We start from the raw sequence: 21,472 nt of genomic DNA on the forward strand, positions 1-21,472 counted from the left end.
GAGTAATACATTTGAAATAGAAGAGAGAAATAGTGCCAAGCGATTGTGAGGTCTGACTTTTTCTGGATGAACGATTTTGTGATGCAAATGTATTACTCTTTTGAATGCATATTGTTTTGAGAAGCAAAACCCTTTATTTTCGGGACCCCAGCCAACTAGCCGGACTACCTTCATCAACGCCAAAACGAGGCTGGAACTCTGCTCACAGGACGCAGCGGGGGGTAAGAAAATGTTCATAAATGATGTTGCTAATATGGGATGTCATACAGCTTCATGTCAAAAGAGGCGAACTATCCCTTTAAATATCAGAGAGAAACGACAACATTTTTTTTGGACCCATCTTTACATTTTCACTGAAGTTTCTGCTCACTTTATTGACGTGCTGTCGCTCTTTCAGATGTTCCAGATGTGTATATTTGGTACTGTTAAAATTGGCTTATTTCATAGACATTATAAGTGAAAAGGTCCCAGTACGTTTCCAGGAAAGACACGAGACATGACTTTAACTGAGACTGACCCAGACAGAACAGCGAACCCTGAGATCCAGGTGCAAAAAGCACACACACACATTATTTGGGTTACTCAGAGACATTATTTGGTTTAGTACGGAGATCCTATTCATATCCAATCACATATGATCAACAAGGGATCAACCGTGTGAAACTATGAGACATATATACAAATTGTAACCGGAAATAAGGGGCTCGGTCTGACAGATTCCTGCGAGAGTTCTGTCATACTGAGACCAGCGCTGAAATACTGCACTTGTGACCAGCAAATAAAGACTTCATTATCACTTGAATTACTGCGGTCCTTTCTTGAGCTCCCAACTAAAAGAACCGAATCTAACAAGTGGTGCCGTGACCCGGATTCGAACCGGCAGCAACGACCACAGACAGCTTGCCTGATACCATGTGGTCGACTGGACCCACGGACGTGGGTCTTTTAAAGATCCCTCCGGTATCAATTCCTTTGAAAGACAACATTGTTCCTATTTATAGGGCCCAATACCCACTTAAGCAGGGACAAATTATGGGTATTGGGAACACAATTAGGGGATTTTTACACACTGGTGTTCTTAAACCGACAATGTCTTTATGGAACACTCCCATAAACCCTGTCCCAAAACTTGGAAAACCTGATTATCGAATGATACATGACCTCAGACCCATTAACAAGGTCATCATCCCCACTAATTATGACACGCCACATCCATACACTATGTTGAATGGCATTTCACCAGACCAGCACTTCTTTTCTTGCATTGACTTGGCTAATGCATTCTTTTGTGTGCCCCTTCATGAGGAATCACAAAAAATGTTTGCATTTACTTTCGAGGGTAAGCAATACACTTACACTCGTCTCCCACAAGGCTTTATTGATTCACCTTCCATCTTCAATCATGTCCTAAGACAACAACTCAAGAACAACAAGCCTCAAGACACAATCTAGAAAATTGTCACAAGGAGAAAGATGAGGAAGAAGAAGATCACCTGACAGGAATGTTGGCTCATTCTTCATTCTTTCACCAAACTCGAGATCTTAGTGACGTTTATTTCGCTGTGTATCACATTCCAGCAACAGTGAATCATGTCTTCCCCTCAAAGACGATAAACCAGTCGTCAGTTTTTGATTCTGAGTATTGCACAACTAATTCCCAAACTAAATTTCTCTCTTCTCTCTGCTGTGCTTCATGAGAACGTGTTTAAAAACATGTTGAACCCACACAGCTGTATGCATTGGGTGATGCTTTTTCTTTATGATTTAATCAAGAAAGTCTCACTAAAGTAACCTTTTTCAATATCACTCAAGTGTTTAACGCGGCCAACTAATCCAGTTTAGCCAGATCAGAGGCCTATTTCACCCCCCGGCTTGTTTGGCAGAAACTTTCCTGTTGACACGACACAAAGAAAGCACACGCCCACCAGCCAGGTAGTCGGGACAGGTGTGTCCACACGAAGCCCAGCCTCCTATCAGGATGCTGCTCCCATCACCACCTCTGAGCATCAGCGCTGACGTCCGCTGATATAAATCCTTCCAGCAGAGATCAAATCCTCTCAGAGGAGCTGAAGCAGCTAAACGAACATTCGTAGATTCCTGGAACTCAACATCTAACCTTCACAGCATCAAGTAAGTGTCTGAAACCTTCATCCGGTCACTTTTAATCACTGGATCCTGCTGTTTATTTGCTCTTTATCGTTACTTATCAGCATGATTTTAGAAAGCTTGATTCAGATAATACCTGTAAGTTTAAGTAGATGTTTTTTTTAAGAAGATACTTGGATAGTTTGACAAACCTGCAACCAAAAAGAAAGAAAGACGGACTGATTTTTCTGATAAATTCAAACTTTTTCAAATTAAAATGATCTGTTTTGTTCATTTTAGCTTGTTTAGCGACTTCAACAGAATTATTATTGTTTAATTTGCTATAACTGCAACTAAACAGTTTATTCAAATTATGTATAAAAAAGCCTAAATCTAAAAAAAAAAAAAAGTCTAAGATTTCCCATCTTTAACCTTAAGGCAGTCCAAGCTCGTCAGTTTAATTTTTTTTGTGTAAATATGTGTCATCCTGACAGGAATGGAGCGAGTGTTGATCCTTCTGACCACCACAGTGATGCTCTTCATGGCCACGGGTGTCCAAGCAAGCAGCCACAGGGTTGGTATCCATGAAACCACACCGCACCCGTTATATTGCATCACATTACCGCTGTGACCTTTGTACTTTAAAACAAGTTGTTTAGCAACCACTTTAAGACCGTATTTGCTAAAAGAAAGGCGAGGCTTTTATTTACTTCACCTTTCTAAGCAGAAGGACTTTGTGTGTTTTAAGGGATGAAACTTGAGATGGATTCATTGTTATGTGCAATCATGTATTCTTCAGTAGGAGTGCGAATCTCCACTAAAATTTTCCTCGTGTACGTTGAAAAGTTTGAACTTTTTGGTCTACCTGACCCCACTCAGGTACACCAACGACCTTTCTTCTCACCTTTATGTTATTCATATTATTCTGTTGAGCAAAGTTTAATAAAACTGGGAGGGACAACCTGGAAAACCCACCTGAAAAGAAATGCATTTCTTTTTGTTAAAGAGGAGTACGGGAAAGGCTAAGTCATGGTAAAAAAAAAGAAAAAAAAAAGAAACATGTTTTTTTATCACTGGCATGCAAATTATGATGTGCGGTAAGCTGTTTCTCTTCCTTCTACCCAGCCTGTATTGAGGCCTCGGCTTAGTTTTTAAGGACCACACCCCTGCCAAGTACAAAATGCCTGAGTGTGGATTTAATTTCAGTTTTTATTTGGAGAAATACGTCACTTTAAAACAAACAGCGAAATGATAACACCTACAAACGTTGTGCTTGTCTTAGTTATATTATATGATTGTATGAGGATGCAGTGTATTCTAGATTTAGTACAACTTTTTTATTGCTTCCAGGACCTCAGTACTTCGCTTTGTTCACTTTTCATGTACCTCGTGCTCTTAAAGGCCATTTAACGTTTTCATCTTGATCAAATCTGACAAGTTAAAGAATCTCATCTACAATGTGAAAACTTTTTGAGAACAATTAGGACACTTAAAATAATCAAAGAATCAGATAAAAGAAAAAATAATGAAAGATTTGAATGCAAGCCCTTATAAGTATATGATGTGGTAAGAAATATTTGACCCAAAATACAAATGCCTAAGTTGCTTATGATATTAAGGTTTAATTTGTGGTGTAACTGATGGTGATGGTTGAGCTTAAAGTGACCTAGATTCGCTTGAAGTCATTCATTTACCAGTAAGTGTTTCAGCATCAGTGTGGTATTCAAACACAGTGAGCCATGAAACAGAACACGTCCTCCGTGTCTGAGTTGTTTTTACAAGCTGAAAATTGGAAAGTTGGAAATTTTTCATGCATCAGATCACAATCTCCTGCTGAGTCTTTCATTTTTCCACATCAACACAAACTTGAAACTGTAGGATCAGTCCGTCACAATCATACTGGGCTGTTCCACACAGAAACGCATCCAGAAAATCTTCTGACTTTGGCTTTGTCTGTGTTTCAAGCACGTGAACATTACTCGGATGGGGTGTGGAGTCTCTAAACTGTGCGTGGAGACACCAGACGACTGTGACCCCACAGGAAACAGCAGCTGTCTTTTTGGATCTGTGACTGCTGGCACCCCGATGGCTCCCAACGGCGTTAACATGTCCTTCGAACTCAGTGGAAAATCCCCTGGATACATCGCACTGGGGCTCACCGTGAATGAAACTATGGTACAACACACACAACTCCTACGACACTTCTTTAAAGTTATTAGTCATTATTGTCCTCCTAGATTCTTCATTTGGAAAAGCAACACAGCATTCAAGATAAAGCGTTGATGCTATTTATTCAGTATCTATAAATCGTTATTCTGCTAACAAGGACAAGTGCTTATAAACTTTTTGATTTTTGACTGAAGGTTCAGCTTTACCACACGACCAAATATTTGACTATTTCCTAACCAAAGTTCACCTAATAAAACTGATAAACAATAATTTAAACTATGATAATAATAAAAAAGCTGTGAATAAATCTTTCTTTTCTTTCTTTAAACAGTTTGAGCCGGCACTGGCAACATACTAGTATTAATACCCTAAAATAAATGGATATATCAGCTGTACGAAGTATAAGCATACAAAACAAATAGTAAAATAAACAATTCGGTCTCTTTTTTTGTCAAATTTAAAGCATTTTTTTTTTACAGAAAATGATATGAGATGTTCAATGAATATTTGACTTTTTGTAGATTTTGAAATTAGACTTGAATTAAACTATTAATGTGATCATTTCAATATACTGTTCCCCCAAATATGCAATGATAGGGCAGAAAAAGGTTTTCTACTTAAGGGGACTTCAGTATCAGGTTTGTTACAGAAACTGAAGTAATATTAATTTATCTGAGGGTCACTTTTCTTCATAATGTTACATAAGGTTTTACATGAACGTATAAGGTTAGTTCAATCATATGGATGTCCTCAATGGCCAAAAGAGATGAGTTTAGTTTCTCAAAGAGTAAAATGTGTTGCTGTGTTCAATCATGGCTTTGCAAAGTCAATCATTCACAGCATTACGCTGCTTCTTGACAAATGTAAACATTTGCATTCCTTATTTTATGATCTTTAAGTTTAATCATTAATGACGCAACTAATATTGTATCAGGGTTCATGATAATTAAATCCATACCACATCACTTTTTATTCAGGGACCTGTAGTTTCCATGTTCCTGTTAACTTGCTTCAGTATTTTAGCTTTTATTGGTTTTGGTGAAAGATGGTCAATATATCTATAATAACATATATAATATATAACTATATATATATAATATATAACAATATATATATATGATCACCAGAAAGCAAACATCTATTGAATATGAACAAGTAGCAAGCATTTTAAGACTAAATATGTTTTATATTGAGTTTACAAAACTGCCCTTAATGTTCTATCTGACTGGGTTTAAAAATAGACGTTGGGAAGCAGTAAGCAATAAACTAGAATCTTTCTGTAATAAAAAAGCAGATGCCAGACACACAGTCAAACTAGCTGTCCGTGCTAGTATGGTTAATAGACTACCTCACCCATAACAGCTGAGTTTGAGCATTTAAAACTTCTTCGAGCAAACTAAAAATAACCTCTCTGTGCCCTGTAACACTGGCCCAGTTTATTGTATTATCACAAAACAGGGGAGGACACATGTGGATATCTTTTACAAATGCCAAAGAAAATGAGCCGTTTTGCTAATTTGGGAACAATTTAATTTAACTTGTTTATATGTTGTACATCATCCATTTTATTGTCAAATAACATATATTCAAATAGGTTACATTTTGAATGTATGCTTAAGGACTTCTAAGCATTTGCATGACACTTGCTTGCAGTTAGCTTAGCTAGTGAAGGTAGCTAACTAGCGAAGCAAATCTTAAGCGACATTTGAAAAGCCGTAAAAAAGAATTTATTAGTCTAGCAAGACATTAAGACCCAACATTAGATTATGATGCTTAATGTATTAGATAACATAAAAACACATTAAACTTAAAAAAAGCAGCAAACTTCTGATTTTTCTTTTTAGAGAGCTAGCAAGGCTAACAAACTAGCATTTGGCCAATTTATGTTGAATTGTTGACTTTTTTCCAAATGTTTGTAATAAACATAAAATTCAGTTAACTATTAAGCCTCATTGTATCCACTGGGTCAGATAGGCAGCAAGTTACCAAATATTCTAAACTAATGAACTAGAAAATAAAGATTTCTCAAACAACTTGATATGTGTAATAGTTGAATATCTAAATTTTTCATTGATTGTAAAATAAATATTGACCTCCATTACATTTAATGAAACAGACATAATAAAAAAACTTTCTGTAAAAAGAAATTAACAAACTAAAACAACTCAGAACACTGCACAAAAAATAGTTTGAATTGCAAATAGCGCTTTTCTTATGTAAATAAAGTTTCTGCCACTTGGCTGTACAGGATAAACTAAATTCATGGTAACACAAAGTACAAACAAGGGTGTAGCAGGGAAATTCACAACCATTTTAATTTGAGCAGGAGAAAAATGTTGGCACAGATATGGTTCAGAATATATTTCTACGATATCGTACTACGATGGAGTATTGCTAGCCTGGGCGAAAGCCGACGGAGCCAAAATCTTTGGGCGGAAGTATGTAGGATGGCGTCGCCAGGCTAGAATATTGCATTCACTTAATAATAAAAAATTCACCACGTTATCTCAAAATTACGAGATATATCTCATAATTATGAGATAATTATCTCATTACTAATTATTATCATTAGTGTTTCTGTGCAGCCGGCTGTGAGAGCAGCGAGCAGGGACCGTCTACAAAGTGCAACCGAAGAGAGACATTACAAAAAAATAATCAATAAATATCCAATAACTTCACTAGGATACAGTGTAGTGTCACCAAACTCACTACACGCTTCACTGGTCTCCTACAGATTATATTACAACTCTTGCTTTGAAAAAAAATCATTTTTCATCATTTCTGGGAATTGTTATTAGAAATATTAATCAATAACTTCATGATGATACAGTGTAGGGTCACCAAACTCACTACACATGTCACTGGTCTCCTACAGATTACACTACAACACCTGGTTTGCAAGAAATTCATTTTCCATAGTTGGGGGAATTTTTTTATAAGGAATTATATTCAATAACTATTACAGTGTAGTATCATAAACCTCAGGTCAACCACTCCCATTACCTCCTTGGTACTACAACAATTAATTCATTTCAAAGCAAGAGTTGTAATATAATCTGTAGGAGACCAGTGAAGTGTGTAGTGAGTTTGGTGACACTACACTGTATCCTAGTGAAGTTATTGGATATTTATTGATTATTTTATTTAATGTCTCTCTTCGGTTGCACTTTGTAGACGGTCCCTGCTCGCTGCTCTCACAGCCGGCTGCACAGAAACACTAATGATAATAATTAGTATATTTTACAATAACACTAATGTTATTGGTGTGGCTCCGAGGATGGCTCGTTTTGATGAAAGTTAGGTTGTAGCTCCTTGTCTGTCTTACTAGGGTTGAAAATATTCTTGTTTTGTGTTTTATAAACGTCTCACTTCTGAGTTATTCATCCCGGAAGTCCGAATCTGCCAATATCTTTCCAACTTTACCGAACTAATCTTCAGTAGAACCCGAACAGTGTACTGACTAACTACTAAGCCAGCCTGGATGCATTTCAAATGCATGAATCTGTAGCCATGCAACACACCATATTGGTTTAGTTGCTCCTGCACGAAGAGCGCAACTTTCAGCAGGTCAGATTGGGCTTTCCTCCTGTACAACCCCATGAGATAATTATCTCATAATTATGAGATCTTATCTCGTAATTTTGAGATCTTATCTCGTAATTATGAGATAATGTGATGAATTTTTTATTTTTAAGTGAATGCAATACTCCATCGTATATTTCAGCTCAGCAGCAGAATGGGTTTTCCTTCCGTGAAGACTTTTCAGAACTATGTGAACGCTTGGCTTGAACACAAATGTTACATGCAAACAGGGAAGTTGGAGTAACAGAATTACAACATGCACCACAAATCATTGCAGGTGTGCCCACAGACAAAACAGGAAAGTCTGCAAAGTTTTATGTGGAGTACTTTATCCCATGATCTACATACCTGAGTTACTTTGTGATGTTAAAATGTACGATTGTGTTAACTGAGTCTCTAACCACTGCTTCTTTTTTTAGGGTATCAACATGCTTTTCATCTGTGGAAAAAACGGCTCGGATACATTCTTCTTCCAGGCAGTGAGCAAAAATGGCACCAGTGAAATGTTTCAAACACTAAAAAGGGTGAGGCCTCATTTTCCCTGAATCTTTCATATATGTGAAAATTATAAACTTACAGTTACAACTCCTTCAGTAGTTTTTAATTGTAATTTATTGTGTGTGCATTTTCTATATAATGGGTTGTAATAAGTCATAGAAAAAAGCACATATGACAAGTAAAATACTTAATCTTCTGGGCTAAATTCGGCTGTATTTTCCTCCCATTTGATTTTGCCATACCTGACTTTGTTTCATTTAACAATTTTTAGGAAGTGATGGACATACGAGGAACTGTGAATAACAATACGAATATGATCCAGTGTGAGTTCAATGTTCCCGGTTTAAACGCCACCAACACCAGGACCTTTCACGTGACCACCTTCACCATCATCCTTGGACATGGAAATGTAACTGGGGGTAAGATTAAAGCGCATCTTTTCTGAATTTCACTGTGTGTTCTTTCATGTGAATGAACATTTATGTGATACCATATTAGTTATAAAAAATAAAGACGAAAACATCAGCTCATCTTGAGTGTGATGGCAAAAAAAGTTGGGAGCGGGTCACGTTTGCTGCTGTGGAGCCGTCCTCTTTTCTTTCAACAACTGTCCGTAAACATCTGGGAACCAAATGAGAACCAGTGGCCGGACTCCTCAGGGTCGGGGTTGTTAAGATAAGATTACCCTCCAAAGACTATTTTTAATTTCAACGCTTTATTCTTTAGGCATTCCTGGGCCCCTCAGAGTCGCCCTAAACACCGGCCCGCTGAACCTCGCCGACCCGGCCGCAACAGCAACGCCCCCCACAGGAGGAGCCGGTCGACAAGTCTCTCATGGTAAACTATGCGCGGCCATTTTGAAGATTTAAGGCCTCGGGTGCTCAATTTCAGGGGGATTCAGGAAAGCTTGAGCTCTGAAGACGATTCAAAGCACCAGGGCCAGTGTTGTTGAGGAAACAAGCTAAAAGACAGTTTTCTGCTACTTAAAAATAAAACTATGATCTGTTTGGTTTAACTTTCACGTGAAAGTCTCTGATAAATACCTTTCGTGTCTTTTTCCCCCGGCAGCTGGGCTGCTGCTGCTGAGCGCCCTCACACTGGGCGTCCTGAAGACAGTCTGAGTCCAAAATGCTTTAAGCTGTGACCCAACGAAGACGCTATGAAGGCAGCCGTTTCACATATCGGAGAAAACTGAGTGTCGAACTATTTATGACGTTTTTTTTTCTACTTAACAAATGTATATCTTTTGCAGTGTGAATACTCGGGGCTGAAGAAACTGATGAGTTTCAGCCGGCAAGTGTTAAATTTGTCCTTCTTTATTTTTTAATTTTGGTCATATAAACTGTGAACAAAGCCAAATTTTCCCACGTACAGTAAACACAACCTGTCAAAAAATGCACTTTTACAGACCTGTGTGACTCATGAGCTGATCTTGTCTGTTTACTCTGGCATTCAGCCAACAAACCCCGCCCACAGTGGTGTGTTTTAGGTTAACTGTGACCAGTTATCTTTCACTGAATGGCAGAAGACCTTACCTAACCTGTAAACAATACAGTTGAAACTGTAACGTGGCCCGACAAATGTTTAGTTGATTCACTCCTGTATTCCTAAAGCAGTTTTGGCCTTCAGTCTGCTGAAGAAGCATCCACCGACGGCTCGTTTGGAGCCGAGGTGACCAAAGTACATCGTGTATATTTATGTAGAGATCAGACTGTTAATCAATGGAAGATTTATGAGAAACTATTTTGATAAATGAATGAATTCACCATTTTGTTGTGATTTAGGACATTTTTAATGGGAACTTCTGATTTACAGACCAAAGGATTAACCAAGGAAATTATTTGGACACTCCGAGTGTCCAAAGCTCTTTTTCTTTTAGTCCTACACAGATGGTTTTATATGTTTATGTGTTTTTTTTTAAATATTTTGTAAAGTCTGACCCGTTATGTCAAACCCATAATCTGAAATAAAATATATCATCGTACACTGTGTGTTATTTAGGTTTTATTTACCGACAGCGTCCACTCGGTTGTCATTAGAAAATATGCCATGCAAGAGACTGGCCCTGCAACTTTGATGCTTATATGGTTCAATTATATCATTTTTAGAAGTATGGAGCCCCCAAAGTGCCGATGACGTACATTAATCTGTTGAGTTGTGACACCGATGACTCCACTGTATTCCAGCAAGTTGAAAAGAGGCACTTTCATTTTGATATCTCATGATTTTGATGTTTTTATAGTCGCCATGTGAAGCTTTGGTCATCAATATTACAAGTTAGTCACAGAAGTCACTTTATAGTCTCTAAATCTGCTTAGAAGACCTTTTATACACATACACACCTCAGGGAGCAAATCTCCAAGCAAATGCATTTAGGAAAAGTTCAAATTTATCTGCAAACTTAATATTTGAATATTGTTGCCTTTTAAGAGGTTTTTGTATAATACAATTTTTCTACGGATGTCAAAGGTTTTTCTGGTTTGCGTGTTTTTCGTTCAGGTCCACGGTTTCAGAAGCCGTCAACACATCAAAATGTGTCCCGGCTGAGGTAAAACTGAAGGTTACAGTTTTATTTGTAACTTATAAGTGCAGATTTAAAGCAGGAACTGCAGGTTGAGTTAGTTATGCGCGTACAGACCGAGTTATCTTTACATCGGTTTTCCTTATCACTTGACCTCAGGTGACAGCGTTGTGGCCAAAGCTGCCACGAACTCACACTCAAAGTTTCAACACACAAGAACAACCATAAGCGCACGTTTGATTTTAATATTTTATTGCAATTTATTCCTTTACAGTTAAACTGAAAAGTATATATATAAAAAAAAAAAACTGACTTTAACATACAGACACACAAGGTCAAACAAACTCACCGAAGAGGAAAGAAAAGACACAGAAGCTAAAAACTGTCTTTTGTAGCTGAAATCCGTCCTCGCATTAAGACATGTCCGTCGAGCTGTTGCCTCTGAGAACATCAGAACATAACCAGTCCATGTTCCTGCCTCCCTCCTGAAGACGAGTAAAAACACAAACCTACAGCTAACTATTCCCGTTACAATGATACTGGACGACAACAAAAACAAAACAAAAAAACAAAAACAAAACAAAAAAAAAGGGAAATCTTCAGGGATGTGACAGGGTGTGCGCACCATGCTTGTGTTTGTACGTTTGAGTTTCTATCTACAACATGAGTGTTAAAACAGGAGCCCCGAGCTCCTCGTAGAGTACGCCGCCACTGCCGCTGCGGTCCAAGTCTACGAATCGTCATCGCCGTTCACGCTGTCTCCATCATCCTCATCACCTTCCACGTGCTCTCCTTCTTCTTCCTCCTCTTCGTCCTCCTCCCTCTCTTGACTTTTCACCTTTAAAAAGTAGCAATAGAAAGAAATTTCCAGTTTTTTTAAAAAGCATTGCGAGCCTCAAGCTTGGTTTACACGTATGTGACTGTTTGGTCTGTAAAATCATTAGAGATACAGACTAAAGATGGAAAAACACACCATCAGCACGTCCCTCACTGTGTTCTCCAACATTTTCCCATTCATGGCCTTCACAAAAATGCTACAAGATGCGAGTACCGTGCATGAACTCTGTACGTTTCACAGCTTTAATGCCAACGTTGGCTAACCTGGTTCTCACGCAGATGGATGTTTCTCATCCATCTGGAATTTTGTCGGTTGCCTAGCTGTTCTCTGCTGTGAGTAGGCGGGGCTTGTATTCAAAAACCTCTCGAACCTGATTGGAGAATTCAATGTGTGTGTCACGTACTACTTCGACCAATCATATCGAAAGCGGACGTGACGCGTTGGAGCGCGACCAGTCTCTCGGTCTGTGGTGGAAAATAAACAAAACACAACAGCAGCGAGCAAAGCAGGAGCTAGCAGCAGCTAATCTGTTAACACCCCGCCCCACGATTGTGATTGGATCTAGGCATAGAGGCGGGCCCGGTTATGGGGTAACCGAAGACTTCGGGCTCAACAAGGCGCGCCCAGACCCTCGTGCGAGCTCACGAAGTGTAACGAAGATGCACGAAGCACGAAGGGTCTGCGTGAGAGCCAGGCTAAACGTTGGCTATCACAGCTAAAGTTTCACTTGAATGCAACCGTCCAACACGTCCTTATTAGTCTGTTCGCCATTTTGTTTATCAAACCACAAACCGTGTGGTGTTTACCCAAAATCCACAACAAACGTCTAAATTTCAGACTTATGTTTAGTCCACGTTCAGAGTCTGAAGTTAAGCCATGTCTGTAAGACACGTTTAAAGTCCATATCTGTGAAACCAACATCCCCACCTCTTCCTCCTCCAGCAGGTCGCCCTCCTCTTCCTCCTCCTCCTCCTCGTCCTCCTCCTCTTCATCCGAGTCGTTCATGTCCTGGCTCTCCCTCTCCCTCTTTATTCCTTCGTCCTTCTTGTTGCTGGAGTGTGGGGGTGAAGTCACCTCGCCTGGCTCTGGTTTTATGCTCTTAGCTTTTGACACACAAGAGGGCACATTCACTCATAACAACAAGTCATCTATTAACGTCAAAGAGAAACTGGAAGGCGTTCTGGTTAATAGCAAAACCTCCTACCCGACTTCTTGCTGTGGTCCTTCTCCATGCGCTCCAGGCTCTCCAGCAGGTCGTCTACTTTGATTTTAATCTGGCTCAGCTCTCGCTTGATGGTCTGCAGTTCATCCACTCTCACTGCAGAGACATGAGAGGGAGCTGTGAAACTCTCCTTTCCACACGCTGAAAACACGCGTTTCCCAGGAAAACGAACATGTGAAGGAAAGTTTCATCATTTAATCACAAAGTGCTTCATACAATTAAATTCAACCAGGCAACACAGATAGTCAAAGTTTAAAGATTTAAAAAGCATCAAAACTTCCTGAAATCCTTCATTTTTGCTTCTTTGGTTGTTCTTAAACATGCTGTGGTGTCTGTGGATGCATTTTTGCTGGTTTAATTTCCTTTCATCATACCTACTGTGAGGGAAAGCTGGAGTTTATGTAAAGGAACTTTTTAAAGAAACTCCTACTTATTTCTACCTAAAGAGTCACTGTCATGCTTATGGTCTTTAATGTTGTGAACGATAAGGTTACTTAGATTAGATTATAATCAGGTCTGGTTGCTTGTGACACCCACTTGCTCTGGATGATGAGGTCCTCTGACTGCTCTTGGATGAGGAGAAGCTGCTTTTGGTCCGCCGGCTGCTTCCTCCGCTCAGGCTGACTCGCGGGCGCTTGGACGGGATCACGGCCCGCGATAGAGGAGGAGGAGGCGGGGCGGGGACGCGGGACGGGTACGAGTACATTCTGGTGTCAAACAAGAGCGGGAGAAATAGTTAACGACACATCAGCCATCATGTCCAAACAAACACGAGCTGCTGCCAACGTAAACAAAATGCTTCAACCTTTTACGAGACTTTTCACTCACCTGTCATAATAATCTCTCTGAAAATCATAGTCAAGGTCAAATGAGGAGCTGCTATACGAGGGGAAAAAAAACAAAACAAACAAAGAGTCAGTGTGAGGAAACATGCCGTCAGGACATGTTTCGCTGCATTCTTTCTGGTGTTCTCTTTAGACCACAAACCTCATCTTTATAATAGACTGTGGTATTTTTACTGAGAAAATCGTCTAACAGCTGTAACACTATCACAAACTGACCTGTACATGTCTCCTGCGGAACGCTTGGTGGTTTTTGACCGGTGTGGTTTCGGTTCTCCAGCCAGGTTGATGTCTGAGGAGCAACAGATCAGTCAGAGAGGGACGCCAAAGACTTGCGGACATTAAACTTGCACGGGTGTCTTTAGCGGAAGCCAACACATGGTGGTTTTACCAGCATCGTGATGTTATTTTCCCTTCGCATTCCTTCCATAAGAGCCCTGACAGCAGCGCCTGTTTAGTTTAAATGTGTTTAATTACCCGATTCACATCATTTGTTATTTGATTGATCTAAAGTGATTGTCTCAATTGGACCACAGGCTAGCTCCCTGCAGCCTACAACCACTTAAAGGAAACTTCAAGTGGTGTAAATTCCTTTTTCAGTCATGTATCTTTTGCTCTTGCAGTTATTTTTCTTAGCAGGGAAACTTCAGGGCAGGCCAAAACTGTCTGAAATCATCAGTTGAGAGAGAGCAGCAAACCTTTCGGAGCATTTACTGTGTGCATGCAGGTCAAAGTTAGTCCTTCATACTCTGCAGTAGGTGTTCAAAGTGGCAAAAATGTCTGGTTTCTGTACTGATAAACTGTGATCGAGCAGACACGAGCAGAGCTCTTGTTTTTGTAGCACGATGACTCCCTCTGAGAGCCGTGCACGTTGCAGGGAAACAGAAAAACAAAGCAGAACTCAGAAGAGGACGCGACCTGCTACGCTACAGTAAAGGCTCTGAAAGTGGGTCAATATATATTCAAACAAGCTTTGCCTCTGGAACAGAAGTCGAATTGTTCTGGAGCTTCCTACTTTCTAAATCAGGAACAGTTCTCTACTCCTGCTCGGTTAACACACATAGTCTCTGGTGTCGAATGGCATTAAGTGACCTTTGCTGGAGCAGTAGATGGCAGCGCCGGGGGAACAAAAGCCAGAGCTGTGATATTATTTCATGTTTTTTTGTTTATGAGAATGAGCTCTTAGTGGGCGGTTTTCGCATTTCCAGAAAACCTTTTTAAATCTGGCTTTTAAACACAGTCTAACTGCAGGTAAGGATGGGTAACAGTGGACACGACCAAAAAGGGTGGAAAAGAGCGCCATGCTCGCACTTCCTCAGATGTTAACGTCAGTTTTACATAAAGTCCTGATCTCCTATAAAAGGATAATTTGATGTATAATTATTTGAAAAAGCGCACAAAGACAGAGTCCTCACCCAACACTTGTCCCACTATCATCCTCCCGTCTTCCCCGCCAACAGCGGTTCGGGCGTTCCTCTCATTGGCGTACTGAACGAAGGCGTAGCCCTTGTGGATGGAGCAGCCTACGATCTTCCCATATTTGGAGAAGATGGCCTCGACGTCGGCCTTGGTGACCAGCAAGGTGTTGAGGTTACCGATGAAGACCCGGGAGTTAAGGGAGCGCGGGTCGGTTTTGTTGGTGACGTTGCTGCTGGCCATCAGGCTGGAGGTGGTAGGTGAACGACTGGCAGAAAGACACACACACACACACATTAAGGATTTAGAGGCAGGACGGGACCCAAAAAAACCCTCAAACACCGAGCAGTCCCCAGCTGCAGGGACTATGACTCCGGACGATCTGCAGGGTTTCCTGAGGAATTAAGGTTATGGCAACGACAGCAACGGAGGAAGTTAAGACTCGTCATCTGCTTTATAAACTTTGCCTTATTCTGGCCTCTTTATCTATTAAAGAAGCTCTGATGGCGGTGTCATAACAAACCAGAGAAACCCCTTAAAGACGAGCATCAAGAGGCCTTTAATCAGCTCAAACACATTACCGGTGAGTGAGTGAAGGACTTAGCATAGCTTGGCTTCATTCAAATGTCCCAAAAGACACTGATAAGTAACTGGGACTGCAGATAAGCTGCTGCTGTTAAAAATGTAGGATGTGGTGTTTGACCCTGTGCATGTCAACAGGTGCCAACCTGGATGGGTTAAAAGCGGAGGACAAATTTCGTGTGTATGCATGACAATAAAATCTGATCTTATCTCCTCCGTGGCGTCACCTTTATTAAAAAAAAAAAAAAAAAAAAAATGCAAATACAGCTGTGCTGTAAGATAAGTCTCAGGTTCAACAGTCTTCTTTTGTTTTATGCAAAGACTCCACATGAGTTTGATTAGAGTACGAAGCTCAATATAATGAGCCGCCACAGGAATGCACCACAAACTGCATCGATACACGTCCGCAGAGCAGTTCTGCGCCCCCCCCCGGTGCTTATCTAAGGATATTACCAGTTACACTTTGACTGTCGCTTTTCTAAAAAAAAACTGTTTCTTCCTCTAATCCAACAAACATCAACGAGTTATTCATCAGATTTAGGAACAGAAAGCTGTGAGATCAAATGACAAGTGACTTCCTATCATTAGTACCCACCGAACACCACACCACGTGACACGGAAAAGGAACTTCTGAAAGAGGCATTCATAAATCACAGGCCTGATTAAGAGGAGGTTTACCCTCATGGAATGAGTCCCAGTATTTTAACTCCATGGCTCCGCATTATCCGGGAGCCTGTTGATGCTTTTGTGCAATAATAATCGCCAATAAACCTATCGGTTGATATGCTCATTCCTCTCAGCAGGTCTTTCATACGTTTTTGGAAAGCCGCTTTGACAATAATACATTTAAAGAGATCAGAATTAAATCCAAATCATTAGTAAAGCACCAACAGTAAGTTGTTTATGCTAGAATTTGCAGGCTGTGTAAAGTCTACTGGTCCTGTTTAACAGGCCCGAGCTTAGCGTGGTCATTAAACAGGTTTAAAAAAAATAATAAAAAAAAATAATTTTTCTGGCACAAGGAAGGACTTTGTGTGACTCTGGAGAACATGAAAACAGCAGTGGCATCAACAGTAACCTTCCCGAGCCGACGGGGGGGGGGGGTTTAACATTCATCACTCACTCCATAGCGTCTGTGTGCAGGGCTGTCGTCTGATGTTTGACACTGTGGGCTGGGCTGAGTTTGGGCTGGTGTCTTGACCTTCACCCCTCTCGATTTATACTGAGGTGACAGAAAACACACCTCAGTCAAGCTGCGCAGGGTTATGCTGTACCAAGTCTTACCTGGCTGGAGTGTGTGCAGGAGGCAGTGACGAGGCAAACACAGAAAGAGGAGCTCCAGCAAGCCACTGAGGGGGGTAAAACTAGACACCGATGCATGTTTAAATACTATATCTAACGCTTTAAGAAAATAAATCCATTCTGAAAACACACAAAACTATCACATTCCCACCATTAAGAAGGGGGGGGGGTGCTGGTTTGAGCATCAGTGGGTCAACAAATGCTCTGATAAGTGAAGCCTTAATGAAATGTGGTTGAAGCAGCTAAGAGCCCAGTTAATACTTTATTATCAATGTGTCCGTCGACCCTTTACAAGTGTAGTTTAAGCACACGCCTTTTAGACAAGGATAATAACATGTAGTACCGACCAAAGTTTTGGACACACCTACAGACTGGAAGTGAACAGGAAATGAAAGTCTCTTACATAACAAACCATCAGTTAATGTGAGCTCCCTTTGTTCATGTTTAGAAATACTGAAAGCAATCACTGAAGAGTTAAGAGTTAACAGACTCTACTGGAGATAAACAAGCAATGTGAATTTTCATAGATGACATGTTTCATTCATCTTGTTTATCTTGATTAAGTAGGAGCAGAGTGGCATTTACACTGCAGAACCGTCACCTACCAACACTCAAATAAACCAACATAAAAACGCAGCGTCTGATGATGTAAACACGAGCACTTTCATCATTTTCATCAAAAGTCTGGAGCCGAGCGTCACCATCTCCATTTACTTCCAGTGAAAACAAAAGAGGCTTCCCTATCGACACTCATTTATGTGATAAGTGCCAGAACCTTTAAACTTTCTACAGAACAATCAGGACCATTCCCGTTCGTGTCATCTCTCTGTTTGAAATCAGTGTTGCCAGGTCGGCTTTTTATAAGCAACTTTGGGTCACAGATTGGTAGGTTAGCTCATTTAGGCTTCATCCAAATTAGCCCGTTTGAAGCAGAATAAAAATCACATTTGTCCTCTCCTCCAACCTTCTTCTTCCTCCATCCGCACAGCTGATAAGACAGTGAGACTAATCACACAGGGTGGAGTTCCTGCAGCTACTTTGCCAACAATGCGGAAAAATACAGCAAATATTGGGTTAAAACACTGGATTCAGATGGCACTTGAACATATCTAAGCAGCTGCTCGCAGCAGGGACGACCTAAATGGAGATTTATCGTGTCACTGATGAACATAAAACTAACACTTCTAAAATTAATGAGGACTTTGGGAGAGATTAGCTTAAGATAAGCTATTTGAAGTAGACTTGCAGCTTATGTTGTTTTTTTTAAGCCTTGAATGTATGGAAATACAATTGTAATGCTGGTTTGCAGGCCTACTTCTATTCCATTATGTTTTTGGGTGGATTTATGCTGCAACTTAATTCTTGATATAACATATATATGCGTGTTTCAGGGCTTTCTTTATTAATATCATCACCTAAAAAACAAGATTGCATAGTTTCACAGCCCTGGTTACTTGTTTCTGTCACAACACCTGGCAACACTGGTTTGAATGACTTTTTTATTTCACATGAACGATATTTTCCTCACAGGTTCCATCTCTTATATAAAGACCAAGGCCCAACACAAACGATCCCACTGGCCATCTTCCCTCCATTTTCTGCAGGTACGGAGTCCGGTTTCTCTTTAAACTGAGGGCTGTTGGTCTTTTCATCCTAAAGAATTTGGAGTGTTCAGATGTAAACTACAAACGGAGCATTTAGCAAATGCCTAGGTAAAGATTTCCAGAACATTTTAGCCTTAAATAGCTGATTCCTAAGAGCCTGCAGCGCTAAAAACTAGCAGGAGGGCCTAGAACTATGAATGGGTCCTAAACGGGTTTTATGGGTGGTAACTGCGGCCTTTAGATTAATGTAAGAACGTGGTTTGAATTTGGTACACATTAAACAGTCATAATCGTTCTCATAAAATGTTTAATCAAATGTTTGTTGTGACGTTATGCAACAAAAACCCAAGGCCGCCGGCAGTCCGTCGCACTCAAAAACAGAAAAATCAAAATAAAATTAGAAAAAAAAATAAAAATAAAAATTCACTCATCATGCGAAAGAAAAAGAAAAATCAGGGAAGGGAAAAACTCCTTAAAAAGCTGACCGAGCCAGAAAAGCAAAGTCTGGGAATGTTTTTGTTAAAAAATTACCTAAACCATCCACAACACCCGCCTGGAAAGTGACAGCGCCCCCGCCAGGCTTCAGTGTGAACCACAGGCCCAAAGCCGGCTAGCATGGCTAACGTTAGCCAACCACCAATTGAAAAGCATGAAAAAATACACAGCAATATGACCAGTTCTTGTTCTTGCAAAAACCAAAACTTGCAAAATTCTGATAAATATGCAGCCGATAATCAGTAATCAATCGTGGATTGGGGGGATGCTGCGGCTACCAAAGCAACTGAGCCTCTGACGCCGTTAGCTAGCGCTAACGTTAAGAGCGTGCCAAAAAAAACAAATCAGTCCCGTCAAGGAAAAATCTTCACTGTAAAGGCTAGAAAAATTCAAACTAGACAAAACTTGCAAAAATAGGAGAATCTGTAGCTAATATGCATCCAAAGCGTTGTCTCTAAAAACAACAAGCATCGTTCGTGTCTTTGAGGGGGACGAGCATTTCCACGTTAGCTAAGCTAGCTACCCCGCTAGCCAGCACATTATGTCCTGTCCACTGGCAAAATAGAAAAAGCATCGTAGGAAAAAAAAATCCAAAAACAAAAGAAAAAGGAAGGAAAAATGAAAAATGTCTGGGGACAAAATACTCACCACGACCTTTACGAGCAAAATGTCTTGCTTTCGGTAAAATCTGTCAAATTATTTAGGTCGTCCTTTTGGTGCACAATCGAGCTTTCTTCTAGCCAAACGAGCTAACGTTAACGGGCGATGGCGCAGCAGCAGTGGTGCGTGTTGATTTTGTATCACAAGCTAGTCCGGGATAGGCGGAGTTTGTAACAGAGGTGTTAACGTAAGTAACAACGCTACACCGGTACAAAATGGTAATCAAAACGAACTCTACAATTGTTTTTGGAATTCATTACGCTGTTCTTCCAAAATAAAATCTGTCGCTGTGTTGATTTATCTGTTTTATTCGCGAACGAAGCAACAAACGCCTTTAATTTCATGTCTGTTCCCTCCTTTTAAAACAAGTAACTGTAATAATATATTTGTAAGGAATTTTTATTTCTCTTTACACGCATTTATTTACACACAACTTACTGTTGCCACTTCTTACAGTTTTCTCAACTCTTTCTTATTTTTATTTAGTATAAAAGTCTTATTTGATTGGAATATAAAAAGGGATTGCACTCATTTCAGCTACAGAACAGCGCGGACAGTGAGGCCACATGTCTTTAAGTTGTGAGCAGTTTATTCGATAATGTTCTCAAATAAAATGCTTAACCAAAACAAATAAATACATGAATGAATACTAGATTAGTCTTGCAATAGAAGCTGGAAATCATACCTCATTTAAATACGTTTCTGCATGTGGAGTGAACATGATATCAAATATAATGTTACTAGTAAGAGTGCTGTCGTGATTTGTAGAACCAAATAAGACAAATGTCGTCAATATCCACATTTTAAATGGTATGATACTAGTAACCTTAGTGTCTGTAATGGGTTTAAATACCTCAGAAATGTTGATAAAGAACAAATGACAGATCGTGAGGATATTTATAGGCAATGGTCAGGTAAAGGTTATGCTGATGTTTAGTGCATGCACAGATGGGGCATATTGTACTGCAAACCTGTGGTCAAATGAAGGAAAAGCCGGTCTGCAGAGACTTCAAGTTGCCTGTAATGATATCATTGGATTATCATTTAGGAGAATGAGATGGTGCAGTGCTGAAAATGAACTTAATTTTGATCTATATTGTATAATTTAGAAGAATACGATATAATCCTAATATTGAAACCAATGGTGGAGCATCTCCTTGTGGTTGACTGATTCATACATTTTTATTTTTCAAGATGTATTCTCGTGTGTGTTTGTATGCTATTTAATTATGCGGGTTTTTTTTCTTGGACCCTGAGTCTGTAATACATTTGAAATGAATTACATTGAACACAACCTGTGAACACTCTGTAAAGACCTGTGGTTTATTACCACAGCCAACCAGCAGGTGGCGGTGTTGATATAAAATTAGATGACAGGTGAAACTGGAATTACTGCGAGACAGTAGAATTTAGCAGAGGTTACAATGCTCAACCTTTTTAATTGGGAACAGAACTACCTTTGAAACAATTTCGCAAACCTATAAAAGCAGCATGTGTGTAATCAGTAGGGTTATAAGAAAGAAAGAAATCCACAGAAGTGGCAAAACACGCTGAGGACCTCTAGTGTACAGGTGTGGAACAACATATATTCTCCACAACACATTGGAGATCAATGTGCAGATAAAGTGAGCATTGTTATTGTCAGTGTCATGACTT

The 21,472-nt window shown here is 39.9% G+C and overlaps 2 protein-coding genes across 6 annotated transcripts; one reads left to right on the forward strand and one right to left on the reverse strand.

Annotated features, from left to right (window-relative positions):
- The first annotated feature begins 2,023 nt into the window (after window positions 1–2,023).
- On the forward strand, window positions 2,024–10,318 carry LOC142398717 (putative ferric-chelate reductase 1). Its single transcript, XM_075482836.1, has 7 exons — window positions 2,024–2,130; window positions 2,580–2,659; window positions 4,051–4,260; window positions 8,256–8,360; window positions 8,606–8,753; window positions 9,061–9,171; window positions 9,403–10,318. Exons 2-7 carry the CDS (start codon window positions 2,582–2,584, stop codon window positions 9,453–9,455), a joined length of 705 nt encoding a protein of 234 aa, XP_075338951.1. The 5' UTR covers window positions 2,024–2,130; window positions 2,580–2,581; the 3' UTR covers window positions 9,456–10,318.
- Window positions 10,319–11,090: 772 nt separating this feature from the next.
- LOC142398718 (heterogeneous nuclear ribonucleoprotein C) lies at window positions 11,091–19,948 on the reverse strand. Of its 5 annotated transcripts, none has more exons than XM_075482842.1 (9): window positions 19,805–19,948; window positions 16,879–16,977; window positions 15,173–15,441; window positions 13,977–14,049; window positions 13,744–13,791; window positions 13,453–13,622; window positions 12,898–13,011; window positions 12,621–12,796; window positions 11,091–11,693 (listed from the first exon to the last, which is right to left on the reverse strand). In XM_075482842.1, the coding sequence occupies exons 2-9, from the start codon at window positions 16,881–16,883 to the stop codon at window positions 11,586–11,588; spliced, it is 963 nt and encodes a 320-aa protein (XP_075338957.1). In that variant the 5' UTR covers window positions 16,884–16,977; window positions 19,805–19,948; the 3' UTR covers window positions 11,091–11,585. The 5 variants fall into 5 exon arrangements, with proteins under 5 accessions (XP_075338957.1, XP_075338955.1, XP_075338956.1 ...); XM_075482840.1 differs by having other exon boundaries at window positions 12,898–13,056; XM_075482841.1 differs by having other exon boundaries at window positions 13,744–13,794.
- Window positions 19,949–21,472: the final 1,524 nt, after the last annotated feature.

This window comes from Odontesthes bonariensis, chromosome 14, assembly GCF_027942865.1.
Source record: "Odontesthes bonariensis isolate fOdoBon6 chromosome 14, fOdoBon6.hap1, whole genome shotgun sequence".
Classification (NCBI taxonomy): Eukaryota; Metazoa; Chordata; class Actinopteri; order Atheriniformes; family Atherinopsidae; genus Odontesthes; species Odontesthes bonariensis.